The sequence below is a fragment of the Limulus polyphemus genome, unplaced genomic scaffold (assembly GCF_000517525.1).
Source record: "Limulus polyphemus unplaced genomic scaffold, Limulus_polyphemus-2.1.2 Scaffold2087, whole genome shotgun sequence".
Lineage (NCBI taxonomy): Eukaryota > Metazoa > Arthropoda > Merostomata > Xiphosura > Limulidae > Limulus > Limulus polyphemus.
Genome location: NW_013667697.1, coordinates 169,053 through 190,127, shown reverse-complemented (window position 1 = coordinate 190,127; position 21,075 = coordinate 169,053). Strand labels below are relative to the sequence as shown.

The 21,075-nt window shown below is 34.6% G+C and overlaps 1 protein-coding gene across 1 annotated transcript in view; it reads left to right on the top strand.

Moving 5' to 3' along the window:
• Positions 1-11,698, top strand: part of LOC106465890 (protein obstructor-E-like) — a 21,814-nt gene extending 10,116 nt beyond the window's left edge. The window contains exons 3-5 of the mRNA XM_022393841.1: positions 2,748-2,936; positions 7,913-8,138; positions 11,511-11,698. Coding sequence (XP_022249549.1) covers positions 2,748-2,936; positions 7,913-8,138; positions 11,511-11,550 — 455 coding nt within the window. The 3' untranslated portion in view covers positions 11,551-11,698. The remainder of the gene's footprint in view (positions 1-2,747; positions 2,937-7,912; positions 8,139-11,510) is intronic.
• Positions 11,699-21,075: the final 9,377 nt, after the last annotated feature.

Genomic DNA, 21,075 nt, shown 5'->3' with positions numbered 1-21,075 from the left:
GAAGGAGGGAGGAAGAGGTCCACCGAGTAACCGACTCTCTTATAAGTCGCAGACCTTTACACTACCATCCAGCTCTGGGTTCGTCCGATTGCTTATCCAATTAAACAGGATCTTTGGTATGATGTAAGAGGCATCTGACTTAATGTACAAAATGTAATCGAAACTGGTTCATCTAGTCCCTTTCAACAACTTGTGCGAAAAACAGACATACAACTCTGCCTAATACATATATAGATTGCCCTCCAGAGTTGATAACTAAGCCTCATGTGTGAGTTAAAACAAAAATGTAATTTGGAAACAGATTTGGCTGTTTCATCCCACTACGTCATGTATTAATTATCATTTACTGTTTGCAGGGTGCTGTGAGAATGTTTAATAGTTGCTCTAAATCAGTGGTTTTCAAGCTCTGTTCCGTGGAAACCCAGGGTTCTGCGAAAGTCATCAAGGGGTCCCCATAAAGATAACAGCCTGGTCACTTTCATCTAGGCTAAACTTTAAGGTTTGATGTTCTGTGATGGAATAAATTAAATAAGATGGCTCCTTGGCTTCATAAAGTTCGAAAACATGTCCTCTAAATCAAGCAGAAAGCGGATAGAAATATATATTATATATTAAAGAGCTATATGAATTTTAACATTCAGAGTAAAGAGAGTTTGTTTGTTATTAAGCACGAAGCTACACAATGGGCTATCTGTTCTGTGTCCACCACGGGTATCTAAATCGGTTTTTAAAGTAAAGAGAGTACAACAGTGTAAGATATCTTCATATTAAAATAAAGCTTCAATTTAAATCTGATAATTTAGTGATTAATGAGGTCGGGCTTAGAATTTGAGGATTTGTGGTTTTCATTCTGTTGTGCAAAAATATGTGTGCACTATTAAGAATGATGATCAAGCCACTATTTCTTCTTACAAGCGTATCCCAAGAATTAGCAGTGGCTGTTACTAAGTTACTACACCCCCTTTAGCCTATTATTGCAAAAATTAGGGAGACTATTCAGTGTAGCTTTTCCAAAAATTCCATAAAAACAAACCAGAAAGGTGACCTAGTGGCATGGTATATAAGTATACCATGTGTTTTCTGCCTCCTTCTATTAATGTGTTAGTTGTGAAGGTAAACGCAGTTTCCACATAACACGTTGACCAAGAAGGTGTTTAACTTTTGATCTAGCTACCTAATATTCCGTGTCATTCACCTAGAGTAGCACATTTTGTCTTCCCGTGGTAAAGATAACTGCAAGGTTACCTGTAGTATGTGAAATTAGATGGTTATATTTTCTACTGGCAGTAAGGTTATCTCTCGAGGTTATAAAATATCTTATGTTTGAGATGGTGGGAATAAACAGTCATGTGGATAGTGCTAGTCACTTTGGGTAAGTCTTACGTTAAAGAGTTAAATAAGTAATGTGAGGTTTATTTGGTCTGGAATACGATCTCAACAGTTTTAGTCTTGTATATGATTTTATCTGAGGTAGTCGATCTACAACATCATGAAACAACTTCAGACTTAAATCTCCAGTAAAGGTGACTCCATTGTGACAGGTAAAGTTCATTATCCCTGTGTTTGTTTGAATAAAGATTCATATTAAGTTCTTACCAGAGTCAGCTATGTACTTAGAGTGAAACTAAAACCAACCTGGCGGTTAATTAAATATGGTTTCATTACGCTTCTACTTATGAAGATTAGGGTGCATTGTTCCATAAGTTGGGTACTCTCGCTGTTAACGATATTTCCAACTAATACCTCACGAGATTCGGCTAGCTTAGGAGAATTAGGTTAGTCCTAAATACATATATTAAGCTAACAATGCAAAGAAATTTCTATAATAAAATAATAATAATAAACAATAGAATGAATAATAATATTAAATAGTATAACCAATACCTTTAATAAAGAAGCAATAAATAAATAATGTAGTATATTTTTTCATAGGGAATTATTTATTGCGATTGTACATGTTGTTCAGTCTCTCGTTATTTCCTGTGATCTCAATTACTCAGAAAATTATTTCCTAGTAAATATCCAACTTGCGTCTTGTTTTCATTTGTGTACGCCATACTTTTTTTTTAATCTGGTTAACAGATTTAAATCGCTTATTTGCTGTTTTTAAAATTGTTGTTGTACAAAGCTACACAAAGAGCTATCTGCGCATAGCAATCCTTAATTTTGAACTGACAGCCTAAGAGAAGGAAGCTACTTAGCAGACTTGCTGTTTTTCCGATCGAATAGTGGGATTTGATTGTCACACTTATCGCGCACCCACCACGACCCCAATGTGCGGAACGCGTTTTTGCGACAATCAGCCACGAACCCTGAGGTATCAGATACACGGTACGAGAAAGATAATCACTGTGGTATTTTCAGTTAGCACTGATTTTACCAAAGAGTGGTAGTATGCAAAATAACAAGATATTCGTTAGCAGAGTAGAAACAGCAGTGTTTCCTAGTGCGAAAAGTATCTGTTGAAGTAGAAACCGTAGAAGAAAATGGTGGATATAACTTGTTTATTAAAACTAACTCCATTTGTAAGCTTCCGGGAGGATAAAAAAAAGAAAGAACGAGAAGATTTAGGTAACCCTGTAAATGACGTTACCAGACCTGAATGAGAAAAAAAATTGATTTAAAACCTTGTTTTCATAGGATCAGACTGATTTTGACTAAATTTATAACAAGCGTTCGTTTTGTAATTTGTTCTAAAGACGAAGCCGATTTTATAAGTTAGATTGTTTTATATATTTCTATTACAGAACCTGCTCAACCCTCTGAGCACTGTCCTCATCAATGGGGTGACTATCCTCATGAGACTGATTGTGGAAAATTCTGGAAGTGTGCTGAAGGAGTTGCTTATGGCTTCGACTGTCCTGTTGGTTTAGCTTACAATCTCAATAAAAGAGCATGTGATTGGCCAGATTTAGTACCAGAATGTGACAGTGAAGGTAGGAACCACTTTGCGTATTTGGCCACAAATATCATACCATGATTGGTACATTGAATTAGACATGGCGTCTGTAAAGATCTACACGTTGTATGTGATGGTTTAACTGGTCAATAATTTTACCATAGATAAGTTATTTTTTCATGTTCGTAGATTCACTACTGTATTACCTTGAGAACAGTCGGATATAAAGAGTTCTATATGGACGTACCCCTTACAAGAAACTTGTAAAATACTGTTGCTTTTAACCTTTGTGTTAAGATCCGTTTTCTAAGTGTTGGTTAGGGTTGAGAGGTGTATGTTTAAAATTGTTGTATTTTGTTTGTATTCGTATATATATATATATATACACATAAGATCAAGAGTTGTTTTATAGGCAGAAGACATATTCCCCATCCCACGACTTTTACATCAATAAGTAGGCAAGACAAACGTTATGGTTTTACAATTTTCACTAAGAATTAAGTTTTGTTCATAGGCATCTCTATGTGATTAAAGCAATCATTTACCTCGGGTAATTCAAGATACAAAAAGTGATACTTATTTTACAATATATATAAAACCAATTTGTTGCTGTTATAGTAACTGATGATACAAATAACGTATCGACCAATAATACTACGTCTGTCGTGCTCCAGTTGACTCGATGAGCTCTGTTATTGGGCGGAAAGCCTCGTCAGAACTGATATAACAGATATAGTGTGGTTGACATATTATTACATTGTTCTTTCCTTTCTCACATAAGTCTTGTAATTAGCCAATTAAGAAAGGTTGCGGATGTTCGTTTACCATTAGGATAAATTAGTACGTATACAAAAATAAATTGTGTAATCAAATAAATATCCAACAATTAGAAAACAATCACCAAAACAATGTCTCTTCAAGACTGATTTCAACAATAACAATAACAAAAAAGACACAAATCCTCTGTAGTTGCTTTGTTGACGTTGCCCACAGATAGGTGCAACCCAGCTGATGAACTCTGCTAATGAAGAAAAGACCTTCTGCACAAACAAATATGGAGGAATAATTCTTACAAATTTCAGCTTTGAAATACGAAACTTATTAATTAAGACAATATGGTAAAAGAACTGTAGCCAAACGAGCTTTTCATCTTTCTTGCAGGCCTAATAATCTATTTTGTTCAAGGATTTAACAGCACAGCATTTTCGCCGGAGGAAATGGGAATCTTTCGTGCTCGGTTTTTAATAGTTTTTTTTGTAGTGTCTTGTGAAAGCTTAGACCTCCGGCCCTTTACATTTGTAATGATGTGCATTCATAGAATACCATATTAAGTATAAAACTACTTTCCTAGCTGTCGGCTTGTCTATTTAGTCAATACACTTTAGAAGCTGGTTACTTTCGGAAGAAGCGATTGATTATGTAAGTTAAAAGCAACTGTAACCAAAGAATAAAATTATGCATTAAATCATGATCTGCAAAATCGAATGTTGTATTTGCAAATCAACAGTCATTGTTTTGCAAATACAACATTCGATTTTGTTAGAACACACAAACGATGACTGTTGATTTGCAAATACAACATTCGATTTTGTTAGAACACACAAACGACACTCATCGTTTGTGTGTTCTAACAAAATCGAATGTTGTATTTGCAAATTAACACTCATCGTTTGCGTGTTCTAACAAAATCGAATGTTGTATTTGCAAATCAACACTCATCGTTTGTGTGTTCTAACAAAGTCGAATGTTGTATTTGCAAAACAACAGCCATTGTTTGTGTGTTCTGAAATCCAACTATTTTAAGTTAAGATAAACACGGATGAGTGTTTAATATGTGTATTACATAACTCATTATATCATACATATTCTTCTAGTAAGAGTAGTAGAATGAATTTAAAATATTCCTGATTCTGATTATTTCAGCATATGAACGATCTCGTAAAAATAATTTAACTTGAAACAATGTAGCAATTTTTCTAGTCTAGGAACTTATCAATTATTCTTACGGCTCCACTGAAAATTACTCTTTGTGTACACGATTATATGCATACAAGCTATTTTTTTACGGAAACAGATGAGTATGTAATAACCCCGTGCAAGTGACTTCTCTGCCAAGTTATATAGCAAAGAAACAAACCACACAGGGACAATGACAGGGACAAGATATTCATAACTCAAATCTACACATCACTACTAAGGTAGAGCCATAATTTTTAATATTAACATCACAAACCACACAGGGACAATGACAGGGACAAGATATTCATAACTCAAATCTACACATCACTACTAAGGTAGAGCCATAATTTTTAATATTAACATCACAAACCACACAGGGACAATGACAGGGACAACATATTCACAGTCTTAATTCTACAGATAACAACTTTGGTAGACTAATTATCCTTAATATTAATATATACCTGATGAGTAGGGCACAGTGCTGTTGTTTGTATGTTTCCCTAGTAACATTTAGTTATCAGGCAGGCAGTAGCGCTGCCTATGCAGAGATGGCTCGTATTGCACATCGAAATAGTATTTTAAATATTTCCTCAATAGATCAACTTTTCAATGCTATACAGTGTTTCCTTTGTAACTATATCTATGTAATGATCAAGTCACAAGTTTTGGGAATGTTTGTAAATATCATAGCAAAAAATTTGAATTTCTTCTTCTTCTTTCTATCTGTTTATTTTTTATTACATAATAACTCAAAAACTAAAACAATGATGTCTACCAATTTCACTGAGGTTACATAGTTTTAAACGGAGTATCCACTTTTATAAGGATTATTAACTAGTAGTAATAAAAAAATCATAAAATTGTAGTGTAAATAATGTTATCATTATCCCTTGAGGTCAGCTTTCCTACGGACATTTGGTGTTCCTTTATAAAGCTTAAGTACAGGGTGAAACAGGAATTGCCAGCCAATAATAGATAAACAATAAATATTACAGTTGGAACCTCATCGTATTTATAATTTGGTTATAAGTACAATTTTCCTATGTTTATTGAAACACTGCATTAAAACAAGAAAACAAGTAAAGAAAAAAAACTTTTCAAAAAAGAAAGTAAATGTAGGGATGACTAATATCAATCCTTCAAAAACAATGCAAAGATGATAGTAGGGATGGCACTTGCATCATCTCTACATAGTAGCACAGGCAAGAATTAAGATACAGAAATTAATAAAATATTCAATATTCAATCACAGTTGGGTTTAATTTATCCTATTTTTTGTTTGTTAACATTCTAGTACACTGTGTGCCTGTACTATTATGTAAGGATGATGGAAATGCCATCCCTACACTTACTTCCTTTTTTGTAAATATAGCATCTGATCTTTTTGAGTAAAACGCTTATATTTTGAACATCAGCAAACTATAAAGACCTCCAGTTCCAAGCTCCTGGAGTTGGATTAGTTTCTCATCTTCACATTTTATCAACGTACTCGTAGGGCCCCAATTCCAAGCTCCTGAAGATGGATTTGTTTCTCATCTTCGCATTTTAACAATGTACTCTTAGGGCCCCAGTTCCAAGCTCCTGGAGATGGATTAGTTTCTCATCTTCGCATTTTAACAACGTACTCGTAGGGCCCCAGTTCCAAGCTCCTGAAGATGGATTAGTTTCTCATCTTCATATTTTAACAACGTACCCGTAGGGCCCCAAAAAATATGAAAGCTGGTCCAAATCGAGTTATTTTACAAGATTAATGGAAATAGTAAACAAATTTTTTTCTAGTAGTCACATATTCTAGAAAAGAATAATATTTCGGTGGGGTAAGCTAGAGTAAATTTCTTTTCGTTCGATTGGATACCTTTCAAGGCTTTCTGAGTCCCCCCCACTCCAACTTAGAACAGAATGGTACGTATCTCATTGGGGTTCAAGACTACAGTGAAACGTATACAGATCTTCTCGTTGGCTGTGGAAGTTCACTCTTTAAGGGTAAACAATTTTTCTGGTGAATTGGATTTAAATTTCAAAAGTTTTCATTAGAAAAACAAAATTTAATAATAAAATTTTGTTGAATACTTTTGGCTTTTTTTTTCTGATTTTCTCCCTTCAAGTAGTTGTGATAAAATTACACTTACTTCGAAGTTGGCTAATTGGCAACCGCCGCCTAGATTGGATGTTATCTTTGAAATTAATATATATTATGGCTCATCGCTGTTACTAATCCATAAGAAACTTCAAGATGCTTGCCAAACTGAACGGGTTGTTATTAGATTGAGTATTATAAAGCTTAATATGGATGTTATTAATAAAAGATAATGCACCAACAAAATTTTTCACCATGATATAGGCCCAGCTTATCTCTTTTTGGCTAACATGTGTTCAGGGTTACTGATGAGGAGTGGAATTCTCCGAAACTAGTATAACCCAATAACACATGTTGATCAAAGTGTAGATTGAACTGGACCTCCCTTGAATTTAGACTTCGAGATTAAACAGTTTTAGGAATACTAAATTTATATATCACTCATATAGATAGCTACACAATCAATAGCTCTAAGCTTGGTTTGAAACTAAGAAGGTTTTTACCAAACTTAGTTCATAAAACTAACTAAACCGAGATCCTAGTAGACTGAAGGCTTCCCCCTTATATGACCTTTACGTTAAACCACTTCTGCCGATTGGCTTAACCTGCTGATCGAATGCTACTCATTTCCACCAAGATGTATTGGAGGAAAGACATTCACAGTCTTGTACGGGTTATCTCCTACCTCTTCTGGGTGGTTCTGACTCCAGCGACAATGTATTACAGCACACAATTACTTACCTGTATGCAAATTTGCATTATATGGTCGGAATAAGGACCAGGTATTCTGGACTTTTTTAAACAACCGATCCTGGGGTTGACGGTAAAGGTTTTGGTTACAGTTTCAACTTTGTGATATCAATATGTACATAAACACTGCATAAAGCTGTTGAACGAGCTAATAAATTTTGTGGATTTTGTTTTAAGGTTCTGTGAACTGACGTATAATTACTTATTCATTTAAATTTTCACAGCATTTTTAGGCTTCAAGTGCCCTGTTCCAACCCCCGCAGAAATTCAGTTGTTCGCTAACCCACTTTATCCGCATCCAACAGACTGCAAGAAACTCTTTGTGTGCGTGATAGACATCAACGATCCTAGCCGGAGCAGGAGACTCCCGCGCCTGTTGGCCTGTGAAGATTATCTTGTGTTTAACCCTATCAAATCATCATGTGACGCTCCGGTGAACGTCACTGGATGGTAAGAACAACCATTGGCTGGTTTATACACTACACGATGTTTTTAGTTTTTATGTTGTTGATTATGGTAGGATAATTAATAAGAAGCTAATAAGATATAGGTTATACTTACGACATTGTTACGTATTCTGACCATTAGAATAGTGAGGTCAAAGGTAAGTGATTTTTCTACTTTGAGGTCTTACAATCAAAATGGAACGTTTATTTGTCGATATGATTAAATTCAGTGCAGGTGATTAGTGCTGGTCAATGTAATTCCAATGCTAACGAACGATATATACATACAACTAAACGCTTCGATTCATTATTTCAATAAATTACAAGTTACTTCCTTGCAAAATAAGTTTAGAGAGGAAGTTCATGAGCAATTTCAATTTTGTTTGTTGAATAATTATCTTGTAGAACTACAAAACTAATGAGAATGTATTACATTTAAAGCGATTTAATTATTCACTTTCATTCACTAAACCTCTTGTTGAAACATCAAATAATGGTTAACACCATGAGTTAAAACTGATCAAGTTAAAACCGATAACTGGAAACCTGTCGTACGTTCTGACAGTATCCAGTGTCTTTCTCAGTTTGATAACTTTTTAAGTTAAAACCGATAACTGGAAACCTGGCATACGTTTTGACACTATCTAGTGTCTTTCACAGTTTGATAACTGTTTAAGTTAAAACCGATAACTGGAAACCTGGCATACGTTTTGACACTATCCAGTGTCTTTTTCAGTTTGATAACTGTTTAAGTTAAAACCGATAACTGGAAACCTGTCATACGTTTTGATACTATCTAGTGCCTTTCACAGTTTGATAACTGTTTAAGTTAAAACCGATAACTGGAAACCTGGCATACGTTTTGACACTATCTAGTGTCTTTGTCAGTTTGATAATTGTTTAAGTTAAAACCGATAACTGGAAACCTTTAATACGTTTTGGCACTATGTAGAGATGATCTAACAAGACCAAGATTCTAATATTTCAAAAAATTGTGTTCAGGGATTTTCTGCCACCAGTAGTGTTTAAAAGTATGGTAATATTAATGGCTTTTAGATTAATATGTTGTTTTCTGTCATCTGAGTGTTTTGTGCCCTAATAGAAATGTAATATATCTTCTGAGTTCCCTATATTTAAGAAGTTTGGCTTTTGTCTCAACTGCCGTTATTACTTTGCCAACGTAACGTTTTCAACTCAACCATATTTGTTGATGACACATATGTATGTAGTTAGTATGTAGATTCGTTGCCAACGTAACGTTTTCAACTCAACCATATTTGTTGATGACACATATGTATGTAGTTAATATGCAGATTCATTGCCAACGTAACGTTTTCAACTCAACCATATTTGTTGATGACACATATGTATGTAGTTAGTATGCAGATTCATTGCCAACGTAACGTTTTAAGCTCAACCATATTTGTTGATGCCACATATGTATGTAGTTAGTATGCAGATTCGTTGCCAACGTAACGTTTTCAACTCAACCATGTTTGTTGATGCCACATATGTATGTAGTTAGTATGCAGATTCGTTTATAGATTGATTGTGTAGTTTTGTCAACAAGGACTTTTGTGAGTTTAAAACCTATACGTCTTCTTGAATATTTTAAAATGGGTGATTTTCATAAAAAGGCATTGTCTTAAATATCAAAATTCTTCGGTTTGCTTCTTCACTCTATATAATGATGATACAAAGTCTCTATATAGTAAACATAGAGTTATGAATATTTATTTTCTTTAAGACCTAATCACAGGAGCATAAAATATTGATGACTATGATGGAGCTACATGTGATTCGCATATTAAAAAACGTTATCTAGATTCTGGCCGTGCTTTTACAAGGTACAAATCTATGACCAGAACTTGCGAACTCAAGTGTCACAAACGGATGAGAATAGTGACCCGTGTAGTATAGCATAAATTAAAGCACATCCTGGCGTCATATCTCTAAGATACAAAGAGACAAAATAAAATAATTAGGTTTATTTTAAATCCAGTTGTGGAAAGTAAAAAAATGGTCTGAGATGAGTTTGTCTCAATAATTACTAACCCCAAATAACAAGCTTAGACGTTTTTGTTGCACCCAAAATACTAAGGGACAATAAGTGTATCTGTCCAGCAATTATGTGACATATGGTACAAAATTTGGGTGTTTTTTTTGTTATATTTAATACACATATATAGATTTTGACATACTCTAAAATCAGTGAGGGGATGGGGCACGATAAAATTGGACAACATAACATAGTCAATAGAGGTCAGTAGTTATCAACTTTAAGTTTTGCTTAAAATAAGGTCTAATAGTTAGTACATTTTAATAAAGCTAATGCCTTTTATAACAAAAACCTATAACTTAATAGGTGTTTAAAATCAACAATTTATGCCAAATAAGAGTATTTTTCACATCTATATTAAAGCTCACTGGGAAGGTTGGAAAGCGTTCCTTTCTGTTAAAGTCTTTCCATGGCCTACATTTCGTACAAATAATATAATGATTATTGTCGTGCTATTTATCAAATTATGTATATTTTCTTATGCTGATTTTTATTGTATTTTTTTTAATCCAGTAAAATGAGACAAGGGCATTTTTTTATTATAAATTACATACGTTGAATTTTATGTTTTGTTTATTCATCGAAAAGCCATACAGTAGGATATTTCAACCCTGTCTACTGCGGTTTTAGCGTTGTAAGCCCATAAACATCGCTGACTCACCAGCGGGACCACGTGTTGAGAAAAACGCTTTTAGGCATGCACTGAGACTGTAATTTATTGTAGTAAATAATATATTAATATTATATTTGATTAGAAAATCAAATGCTTGTAACCAGTTATAAATAACCCACTAAATTATAGAGCTAATTTCTAAGAAATTGATAGAATGACCACATTTGATCATAACTCTATTGCTAGTGACCAGATATGGTCATTTTAGACGCGGCCATTGATCTTAAGCTAGTGTATGTATACATTCGATACTTTTATTATAAAACTACTTTTTTTTTTCATATACCTACTGGCTTACACCCTAAGGCAAAAAGTAACGACGTTATTCGTTTGTACGTTGTAATATATTTTTAAACACAAACAATGTTTGAGCACTGGTGTAATCAACTTGTATATTTCAATGTATTTAGATTAAGAAATGTGCTGGACTAAGTATAAATTAATCTTAAAATTATGTTAGAATGTCTTTAGAAAATTATATTAATAAACGGATACAAAACATCAACAAGACTATATTGATTAACTTTTAAAAATAAATAGTTAGATTTAACTGCATATTGGATAATTGGAAGATTACATATTCAATGAGAAAACTATTTATTTCTTTAATTAAAATATTTTTGTTTTCTTTCTTCTTTTCCTAGTGAAAATTACTACGAAAACTTTGTGAAGCAGACGTTTTAACTTCATGTATTTGAACCCATCTACAAATTGATAAGTTTATTTGCTATGTTAAACGTTTTAAATAAATTTACATGTTGTAGGAAATTAAACTTTATCGTTCATTGTTTTTTAACATTGTTTTATTTCTGCTTGAGAGTTAAATCTGTACCTTGATATATTTAAAAAAAAAAAGACAAATAAACAAGCGTTCTGAGTCAAACTGTTTTTGAAGTATGACATGCATTTTTTTTTATCGAAACCATGTAATGTAAAACAAAATATTTCTAAATGTTCGCTTACATTATAATGGCTATTGCACCCCAAAAATCATTTTATATCTTTAAGGAAAGGATTTGAAAACAAAATATTAACACATTTCACATTAAACATAATACATAGTATTTTAGATATATGTATATATATATTGTATTATTGTTTGGCTTGATGGCTAGAGTGTTCGACTCTCCGTCACCAAATATGGTCGTCCTTTAGGAATGCTGTCAGGACCAGCCTCACCCGAGTGTGAACATTCGTGTGTAATACAACATACCCGAGCGTCTGACCTCACAACTAGATGGGATTATACTTGAATGAAGAGTAATAAATGTTTTTTGCAAGACCAACCTTCTAGTTGACGGCTTCGAGAAAAAAATAAATCTTAGAAACGTATTACTTCCGAAAAGATTTTACTGATGGAAGGACTATTAACGAAGCAAGCATGACAACTGATATGATGAATAGTTTTCTGTGGACTACTCTTACTTACTGTCCGATTGTGGAGACTACGTTTCAGATTGTTGATAAAAAACGCAGCACAGAGTGCTGATGGAGCAACCTCCCCGAGGCAAGCAAAGTGTGTGGAGAACTTTTGAGCTCTGGTTACACCAAAGACTGCTGATCATACTGTAAATGTGTAAAAGCCGCACTGCCCTGTGCATCTGTGGAGGATCTTGTTAGTTTAAAGATCACAAACAGTGCAATATATTACAGGATCACACAGTTTTACATGTACAATTTATCTAAAATATCACAGCATCTATAGGTTAACTACGGGGAAAATGTAATGTTACGACTTCTGGTAATTTCCCAAGTATAGCTGTAACAAATTGCATTGCTACATTATTCAAAGAAAATATTATTGCTTATTTCCAAGTATCTGACACCGGAATGAAAGCTTTGGGCCTTCAAGTTCATGACTTAACAAGGCTGCATTTTTTTGTACGCCATATTTACAAATGGCGGGTGCCATGGTCTAGTGATCGTGAAAACACCTTTTTTGAACTCCCTAATCCCCAAAAAACATATAACTTTTCACCAGAACAAGGATTCTAGGCCCTCAAGCTCCATAGTCATCGTATTTCAGCTGGTTTTAGATTTGCCATCTTTAAAAATGGCAGACCGCTGGACTGACGCACATAACAATATTTTATTTGAATTCTGTCACAATAATAGCCTATATGTCGATACTGGAATAATGATTCTATGCCTGCTAGTTTCCAAGGTATAGAGTATTACTCCGGAAAATGTCCACCATTTTAAAAAGTGGTCGCAACGGGTGCCATAAGCCAAGTCTAGAATGGCACTAATGTACATTTACATAGTGTATATGAGTGCCAATTTCATGATTTTACCATAAAGTGCACAATTCTTCCCCTATTCACTGGACTATGTCCTTTAGCCTTACATAAATTAACTATCTAGTTATACGAATATCCTTATTTGGAAAAAGTTGTGATTTGTTCTTCCAGCCATAAGTACTTTAGGCAACATTACACGCCGCTAAGCATGTGGCCCATGGCGCTACGGCTCGCATATAAGGCGAGAAGCCCTTGTATTAGTATATAAAATCCGCTCAAATAAATAAAGTTATCCTCTGTGTACAGTGGTGTAGTCCTGCGGCGTCGCGAAGAAGTGTGAACTCCTTATTTCGTGTATTGATAGAATTGTAATCATGTCTCTAATATGGAACACTTGATATAAAATGAAGGTTTTATTATTATCTGAAAGCTCTCCGACCTTGTGTACACTTAAAATAATTTACCTCAGGCAATGATTTTCTGAATTTTTAATTGATTAGTAAAAAAGGTCGCCATATTAAATAACTCCTTTGATAACTAGTTATTCTGTCAGAGAGAGAGGGTGGTAACAGAGATCATGGCGACCTCTCACTGTTTGTTTACATACATGTGTGTACATCTCGGTTAACAGTTAATGAATAATCATTAATTATTATATTGAAATTTCACATTTCAAGAATTTATAAATAATACAGTCAACCTAGCTGTTAACTCTCTAACAACAGAAACAGTTAGGCTTAACAGCCGATGTAATAATATCTAATGCCTTCGGTCTGACGCCTTGTTGCTTAGCGGTAAGTCAGTGGGCTTATAACACTAAAAATCGAGTTTCGATACCCATGGTGGACAAAGCACAAATAGCCTATCGTGTAACTTTGTGATTTACAACAAAGAAAAAAGCCTTAGATCCAACAAATTATTCATAATTTTTAAATGATTAAACCATTTAAGACACTTTTTTTCTCCTCACAATATAAATGCCAAGTAGTTAGCCGCCATAACTACTCTCAACAGCGTGAGATATCACTACAATATTATAATGTAAGTGTGGATTCCAAAACAAAACAACAATTATATTAATCGCCACTCTCTTACAATTACGACAATCATTACAGATAAACCTGCACAGGAAATACATGTAATTTACCCAGCTTAACTTATCCACTCATAATTATTATTATTATTCTATCAAAACATTATCATTATAAAATACTGAAATTCATGATTTTTATAAGTACAACACTTCTCACTAGATGACACTAGCAACAAGTAACATTAACTGCTTTTTAATTTAATAAATTTTACAACCGTACTACCTTTTAATAACATATGTTTTTTATATATTTATCCCTAAACTAAATTGTTGAAATATATTTGTTCTTCACATTAAAATAAAGCCCTCACTCTAATGGATTTGTGATACTATAATAGACATTTACCTCGTTAAATTTAAAAAAACCAGTATCACAGCGACAAGTCTGACGACTTGTACCGCTAAAAACTAGACATTTTCGTAACGAAATGCAAAAAAAAACACCTTTTATCCTGCTTTATGCTATTCATGGAAGTCAAGAGTTGAACCTCTCGTTTTTCTTAATCTGTATAATTTCTCTATACTTGTGACGGAAAAAATCGAGAGTCTATTAATAGAGGTCATAGAAGAAAAACATGCTTACCACTATAAAAATGTGGCTACCAACAGATGAATAATACAGCTGGAGAATCGACTTTATTTCATTTATCTGAGCCATTAAACTCCAGTCAGGATTTTACTATTTCGAAAAGTATCACGAGAAAACTATTAGAAAAACCGCCAAAAGTAAGTTTGTTTGTTTTGAATTTCGCTACAAAGCTACACGAGGGCTATCTTTGCTAGCCGTCCCTAATTTAGCAGTGTAAGACTAGCGGGAAGGCAGCAAGTCATCACCACCCACCGCCAACTCTTCGGCTTCTCTTTTACCAACGAATAGTGGGATTGACCGTACATTATAACGCCCCCACGGCTGAGCATGTTTGGTGTGACGGGGATTCAAACCCGCGACTCTCAGATTGCGAGTAGAGCGCCCTAAACACCTGGGCATGTCGGGCCTCAAAAGTAAGTGCAAAAAGTGTTTAATCTTAGATGCAACAGGAAAGTACCAATTCAGAGATGCAAAGTTTGGATACTAGATGATGAAAGCGTGGGATGAGTGTCTGATGAGCAGCATTTCACCTTTTTTTTATGGAATAATGGTTGAACGATAATGAGATACCTGTCTCTGCTAGTGCACGTTATTTCGGCAGTGCAAACTATTGAAAGTCGGTTATACTGTATGGAATGTTCCCATATCTGGAGTTGGATTTTTTTTAAAAGGCGAATAACATCCAAAGTATACTTGAACGTCGTTGTCGATCGTATTCAACTTCGACACACACATTGCTCGAGTTCTACCTGATTACATTTAATAAATGAAGTGATAAATATAAGTCACAGCACTTGGTTAATGTCAGGCCTCAGTTTGTGTATTATCAAGCTCTTTTTTTTCCATACAAAGGCTCTTTTGATTAATAATGGTTGTTGTCATACCCTGATTATATAGAGTAAGTGTAATGCATAATAATTATCGAAGCACGATTGTTGTTTGGCGGTAATGGGATGCAAACACGGGACTCAAAGGTTCACAGTCGACACTAACCATAAAAACACTTGGATTAAGAGCATTTATATTGAAACTTAAAACGATTTTTATTCTCAACAGAAAAGTACAGTTTTTTTCAGTGCAATGACTGAAATAGTTCGTAACTAATATAAAATATATCTTTATTCTGGCATATTCAAGTAATATTTTTCTAACTTTCCATGAAGTTTCTGATAGTAGTTAATCCCATTCGTGTGGACCAGATGTTTCATGGTTGAAGCACACTGCAGTCATTTTCTTTGAGTCTCTAGCTAGTGAGCCCGTGTTTCTATATGGATCCAAGCAATTATTCTCTTAAACATGCCGCCAACTTCATACCAAGATACAAGCCCGACGTTCGATTCATTCACGAAAACTCAAAACGACTAAGATGTTCGAATTTGTACACCATCCAAGGCTTCAGCTCTGCACGGGGGCTTTTCGCAGAGTTTGTACACTGAGTCCGACGAACCTCATCTTCCCCTCAGACGTTTGAAACTTTCTTTGCTTATGTTACCAAGCTTTCATCCTTACCACAGCATCCTACATGGGGTTGCATCTTCCTTCCTACATGGGCTTTGTTCTTTAAGAATCGGCGGTTCGCTATTCCTTCGTATCCAGGCACAGTTGGCTCACTTGGGATGATTTTGCTGAATCCGATGACGAGCCCATTCCTCCACGGCTCGTTACCACAACCACCTGTGACCTTTCCTTGAGTCATCTAAGGAAGGCGGATACTCCCTATTCGAAGTACTGTCTCCTCTTTCGAACCATTCTTCTGTTCCCTTTTTTACGGATGGTTTGAAGTCATGTGACTCCGTGGGCTCTGCAATGGTGTGCTGTGGCTCGGTGGTCGCTCACAAGATCCCCTTTACAGTTTCTGTGTTGCCCTGGATCACGTAGAAACTATGCAGTACACTGACTGTACCATTTACACTGACTCTCTTAGCTCTCTACTGGCCCTGGATTCGCTTAACGTTAGTTCCCACCCTGTTCTCGTCGATATTCAAAAACGACTGGCCCATTTTTTTCTTTCTTCGATTTCCATCCAGTTTTTCTTGATACTTGGCCATGTCAGCTAAGTTCGTCTGCTCTGGCGCTGTCACTGCCTTGCCTGTTCCATTTATGAACTATAGTCCTGTGATCAAGGCACGGCTTCGCATCAGTTGACAGTCGATTTGAGAAGAGCTACTTCATAACATACTTTTCCAGATTATACATACTGTTGGTGTTTGACGAGTAATAAAATACACATAAACAACATTCACGACTAGGGTTGTTTGTTTGTAATCAAGCACAAAGCTACACAATGGGCTATCTGTGCTCTGCCCACCACGGGTATCGAAACCTGGATTCTAGCGTTGTAAGTCCGCAGACATACCGGTGTGCCACTGGGGGGCTACACGACTAGGGAAAACTGAATTTAAAAAAGAGAAAGAAACCAATGCCTTTAAGTTAGTGAGATAAATTGGCATTCAACTTCTGCTTTAACGAACATGCTAACAGTTTTTAAAGGCAAGATGGCTCTAAACTGATTATTTAGGGTAAATTAATTAAATTGTATTAGTAAAGAGTAAAACTGTTGTGCTAATTCCATCTAATGTCTAATGGTTGCGATTACATGTTAGAGGAGTTTAAGCAACGACTAAAGTACAGACTCTTCTCCTCCCCAATTTGAAGTGTAGATGCAGTACACTTATTGGTGCGATAGAAGAAACAAGTAAACACTGAACAACAAATACAACACTGATATGTAACGAACGTCTGGTTGGTTTCAGCGACTGACGAACATTATATTATTATTCATTAATTAGATGTTTAAACTCGTATTCTTCTTTCTCCTGCTGTATTTCATCATCTTTTGTAAAATTATATTGGTGATCAGAATTTCATAAATAACTAATAAAGAATAATGTGGTATTAATTTTTATCAGTTTTATGTTACGTAATACCACGCACATATATATCTCTACTAAATGCTATATTTGGCCAGTGTTCTATACCTTAAGAAATTAAATCCCAAATATTCAAGTTTGTAAACATATTTTTCTCGGGATTTTATTCTTGATAAAATATTTGAGACCATGTAAGTCCTTGTGGTTTTTTTTTTCTCTGTGTTTTGATATAAATAATGTAATTGTTACGGTGGTTTTTAAATCTTCTGGACTTTGGGATACAGAAATAAATATTTCAACTTGAACGGCACCTTATGCACTTGTAGCCTAAACGCCCTCTATGATTAAAATATAGTTGTTATTAATTCTGAATTATTGACCAGACGGAAGTCAACGGTTTATTTCATCAAAATAATTTGGATTTTTTTATATTTATGGTCTTAGAATACGTAACGTGATAGATTGTTACTTTTATAACGCGCCGACAGCTGAAAGTGAGGAACGTATTTAGTGGTGTATCACGTTTCGAATCCTGATCCCTTCGATTCGACCCCGATTTTGAAAAATAAAATGGACAACTGTTAAACATCTATTCGCCAATTTTCATTTTTTTGTGTCTATGTCCTATTGGGCATAATTAGTTTGCAAAAATAAATTCTTACAGGATATCTAGACACAGAGTACAACAGATTATGGTAAAAGATAAGCTCCGTTACTCAGGTTTTTATGTAGAATTGTAAAGAACCGACTAATTCAATAATACTTATTTTACTTTATAATTAAACAAGCTGAGGTAACCGTCCTTTGTCCAGGTTATAAATTCTAAAACAACGTGTGGGTAGATGCGATGATGAATAACACAAAAATCCTAACTTTCACACAATTTATTTATAATATAACCTATTATTACAGTATTTATCGCCAAAAGTTTTGTATAATGTTTAAAAACTCAATGTGTGTATACTTAAAATATGGTATACACTATGCAATGGTCAAGATGACTTTGTAAGAAGAGGTAGCGGCCAAAGTAGTGACGGAAAGGGTGCTTTCTGTTACCCGCTTTCAACACCCAGCTCTAAATGTCCTTTCACAGTGTTTCACGTGATTAATAAACTGATGGTTATCAGGCGCAGAAGTGTCTTACGGCCTCGTAATTAGATTGCGTAGACCGGGAATCTGAGAATCTGTGGTGCGTGACCTGTTTCCATTAAATGCATTCCCAGTCTTGGGACTGTGGGTGCTGTATGGAATGACTGACAAATTCCATCATCCGATCAAACAAGAGTAGCTCAAGAGTTGGTAGTGAGGTTGTTGGCTAGCTGTCTTTCTTCAAAAATAGAGGCCGGCTAAGAGTAGATAGCCCTTGAGTAGCCCTTGAGTATCTTTGCACGAAGTTCTGAAATGAAGAAAGAAGAGTTTGAAAGCGTTAATTTGAAATCGTTTTTGTTGTATTTGTTCATAAAATTTCTTTATTAGTATAACGAAAGTTTCTACGTGCTCATCTGAAAATAACGTTTCGTGACGCATGGAATAACAAGCTTTTTTTTTTTTTGCGCGCACTTTTAACTGCCTTCTTATAGCATTTTACGTTATGGTTCTCCGATAGTAGGAAATAGCGCAAGTGACAAAATCAATCATCTAATACTGGCTTACATTTTCAACTTAAGAAGGTTATCATTAGTCTTAGTACCATGCTTTATCTATACGTTTGGACCATAGCCCTAGTTGGTCTTCTGCAATATCATTAACTGTATAACTCGTTTGTCTGTTTTTTTTTATACAAATAACCTTACAGATTAGCTTTCAATATATATTTGTATTAGAAAGAGTAAGGGTCATAGCATAATTTGTCAATATCAACAAAATGTTTTAGATTTTGGTGTAATCAATTTTGGAAAGAAGAACTCATAGTGTATAAGAAAACATTTACCGAAAACTCGTTTTATTCAATGATTATTTGCGATATATCAACTCTGAAATATTTTGTTCAACTTAATTTCGTACTCGTAACATAACAAAGCAATTTTATGACGATATTTAGCCCAAAACTGGAAAGAGAGAAAAAATATAAAATATGGCAAAAAGTACAATGTAAACACAGTTACAGATCGTAATAGCTGAGCCTATATTTTCTGGCTATGATCTTAATTTAAATTACTTATTCAATCAGTAGATTATGATATAAAAGGATTTTTTTCTTCTTTTGTTTTAAATTTTACTTTTCTACATCCTCATTCGCCACCTTTTGGGTGCATTATAAGTTATCCCAATTCCTCAGCTCATTGGCTTCCTTCCTTCTGGACAGTAGCTTAAAATTAGGGTTGTGTCAGATAACTTTAGGAGTTTCCTAAAAATACAAATACAAATTCCTTCGCTACCAAAAGGAAATATCACTCCTAGAGATTTATTCTTTTTTGAAATCATGTAGCTATTTTACTTATCACCTAGACAACAAGGTCATTACAATTATATGTTGAACGTGTATTCACCGTTTGTTCAGCAGCTGGTGATATAATATCTTGTGTCTATGATCTTTTTTTTATCATAAAAGATCGTTGAAAATTAAATCTCACCAAGAAAAAAAGGATTCTATTTCTCAAGCCAGGAAATCGTTCAGTTGGGTCTTTCTGTTTTGTTATTTTACCAGTATTTAACACCAGTGAAAGTGCGTAAGATAATTGATTGTCTAATAGTTTTTGTAATGTTTAATAGATGGCGCCACATTGACATTTCAATTCTCAGATTATGTTCAGAAAGCTTCTATCTCGTGCAATTGTTATTAAAAGTGAAATAACATTGATAGCACAAGATATGGCAGCAGTGAAATGTACGCAAGAGGAAAGAAGAACTCAAATATTTTTGATTCAATTGAAATTAACATCTTTATATCGACATACAACAATTTATGATCTGAAAACAGTTTATTATGTTTGTAAATATGAACATTTATTTTATCTCTAGTACATTAGAGGTATCCCCCCTCCCAGAAAACCCCAAAAGCTTTGCAAGTAGTTAGCTAAGCTCCACGTTATCGTATTCCTATGACTGTAATAAATTCGTAGCTTGTCTCATTGGGCGGATCCCAAGAGTATAGGATTGTCCCCGGGGGAAGGTCTACACCATTGCCGCCGTGTTAAGTTTTAAACCAGAAAACATCCAGGAAATAGGAAGGTTTAACTTTGTCTATCTATCTATCTAGCTACCTTTTTTTTTTCTCTAGTCATTTTAGTTTCACTTTATTATTATCATACATAGGTTTGTTTCAGAGCTTTTTCTATTTTACCTTGTTTTTTCTTTTCAAAGTTACAAATGTTTGGTTTGTTTTAATTTTCGCGCAAAGATACACGAGGGCTATCTGCGATAGCCGTCCCTAATTTAGCAGTGAAAGACTAGAAGGAAGGCAGCTATTTATCACCA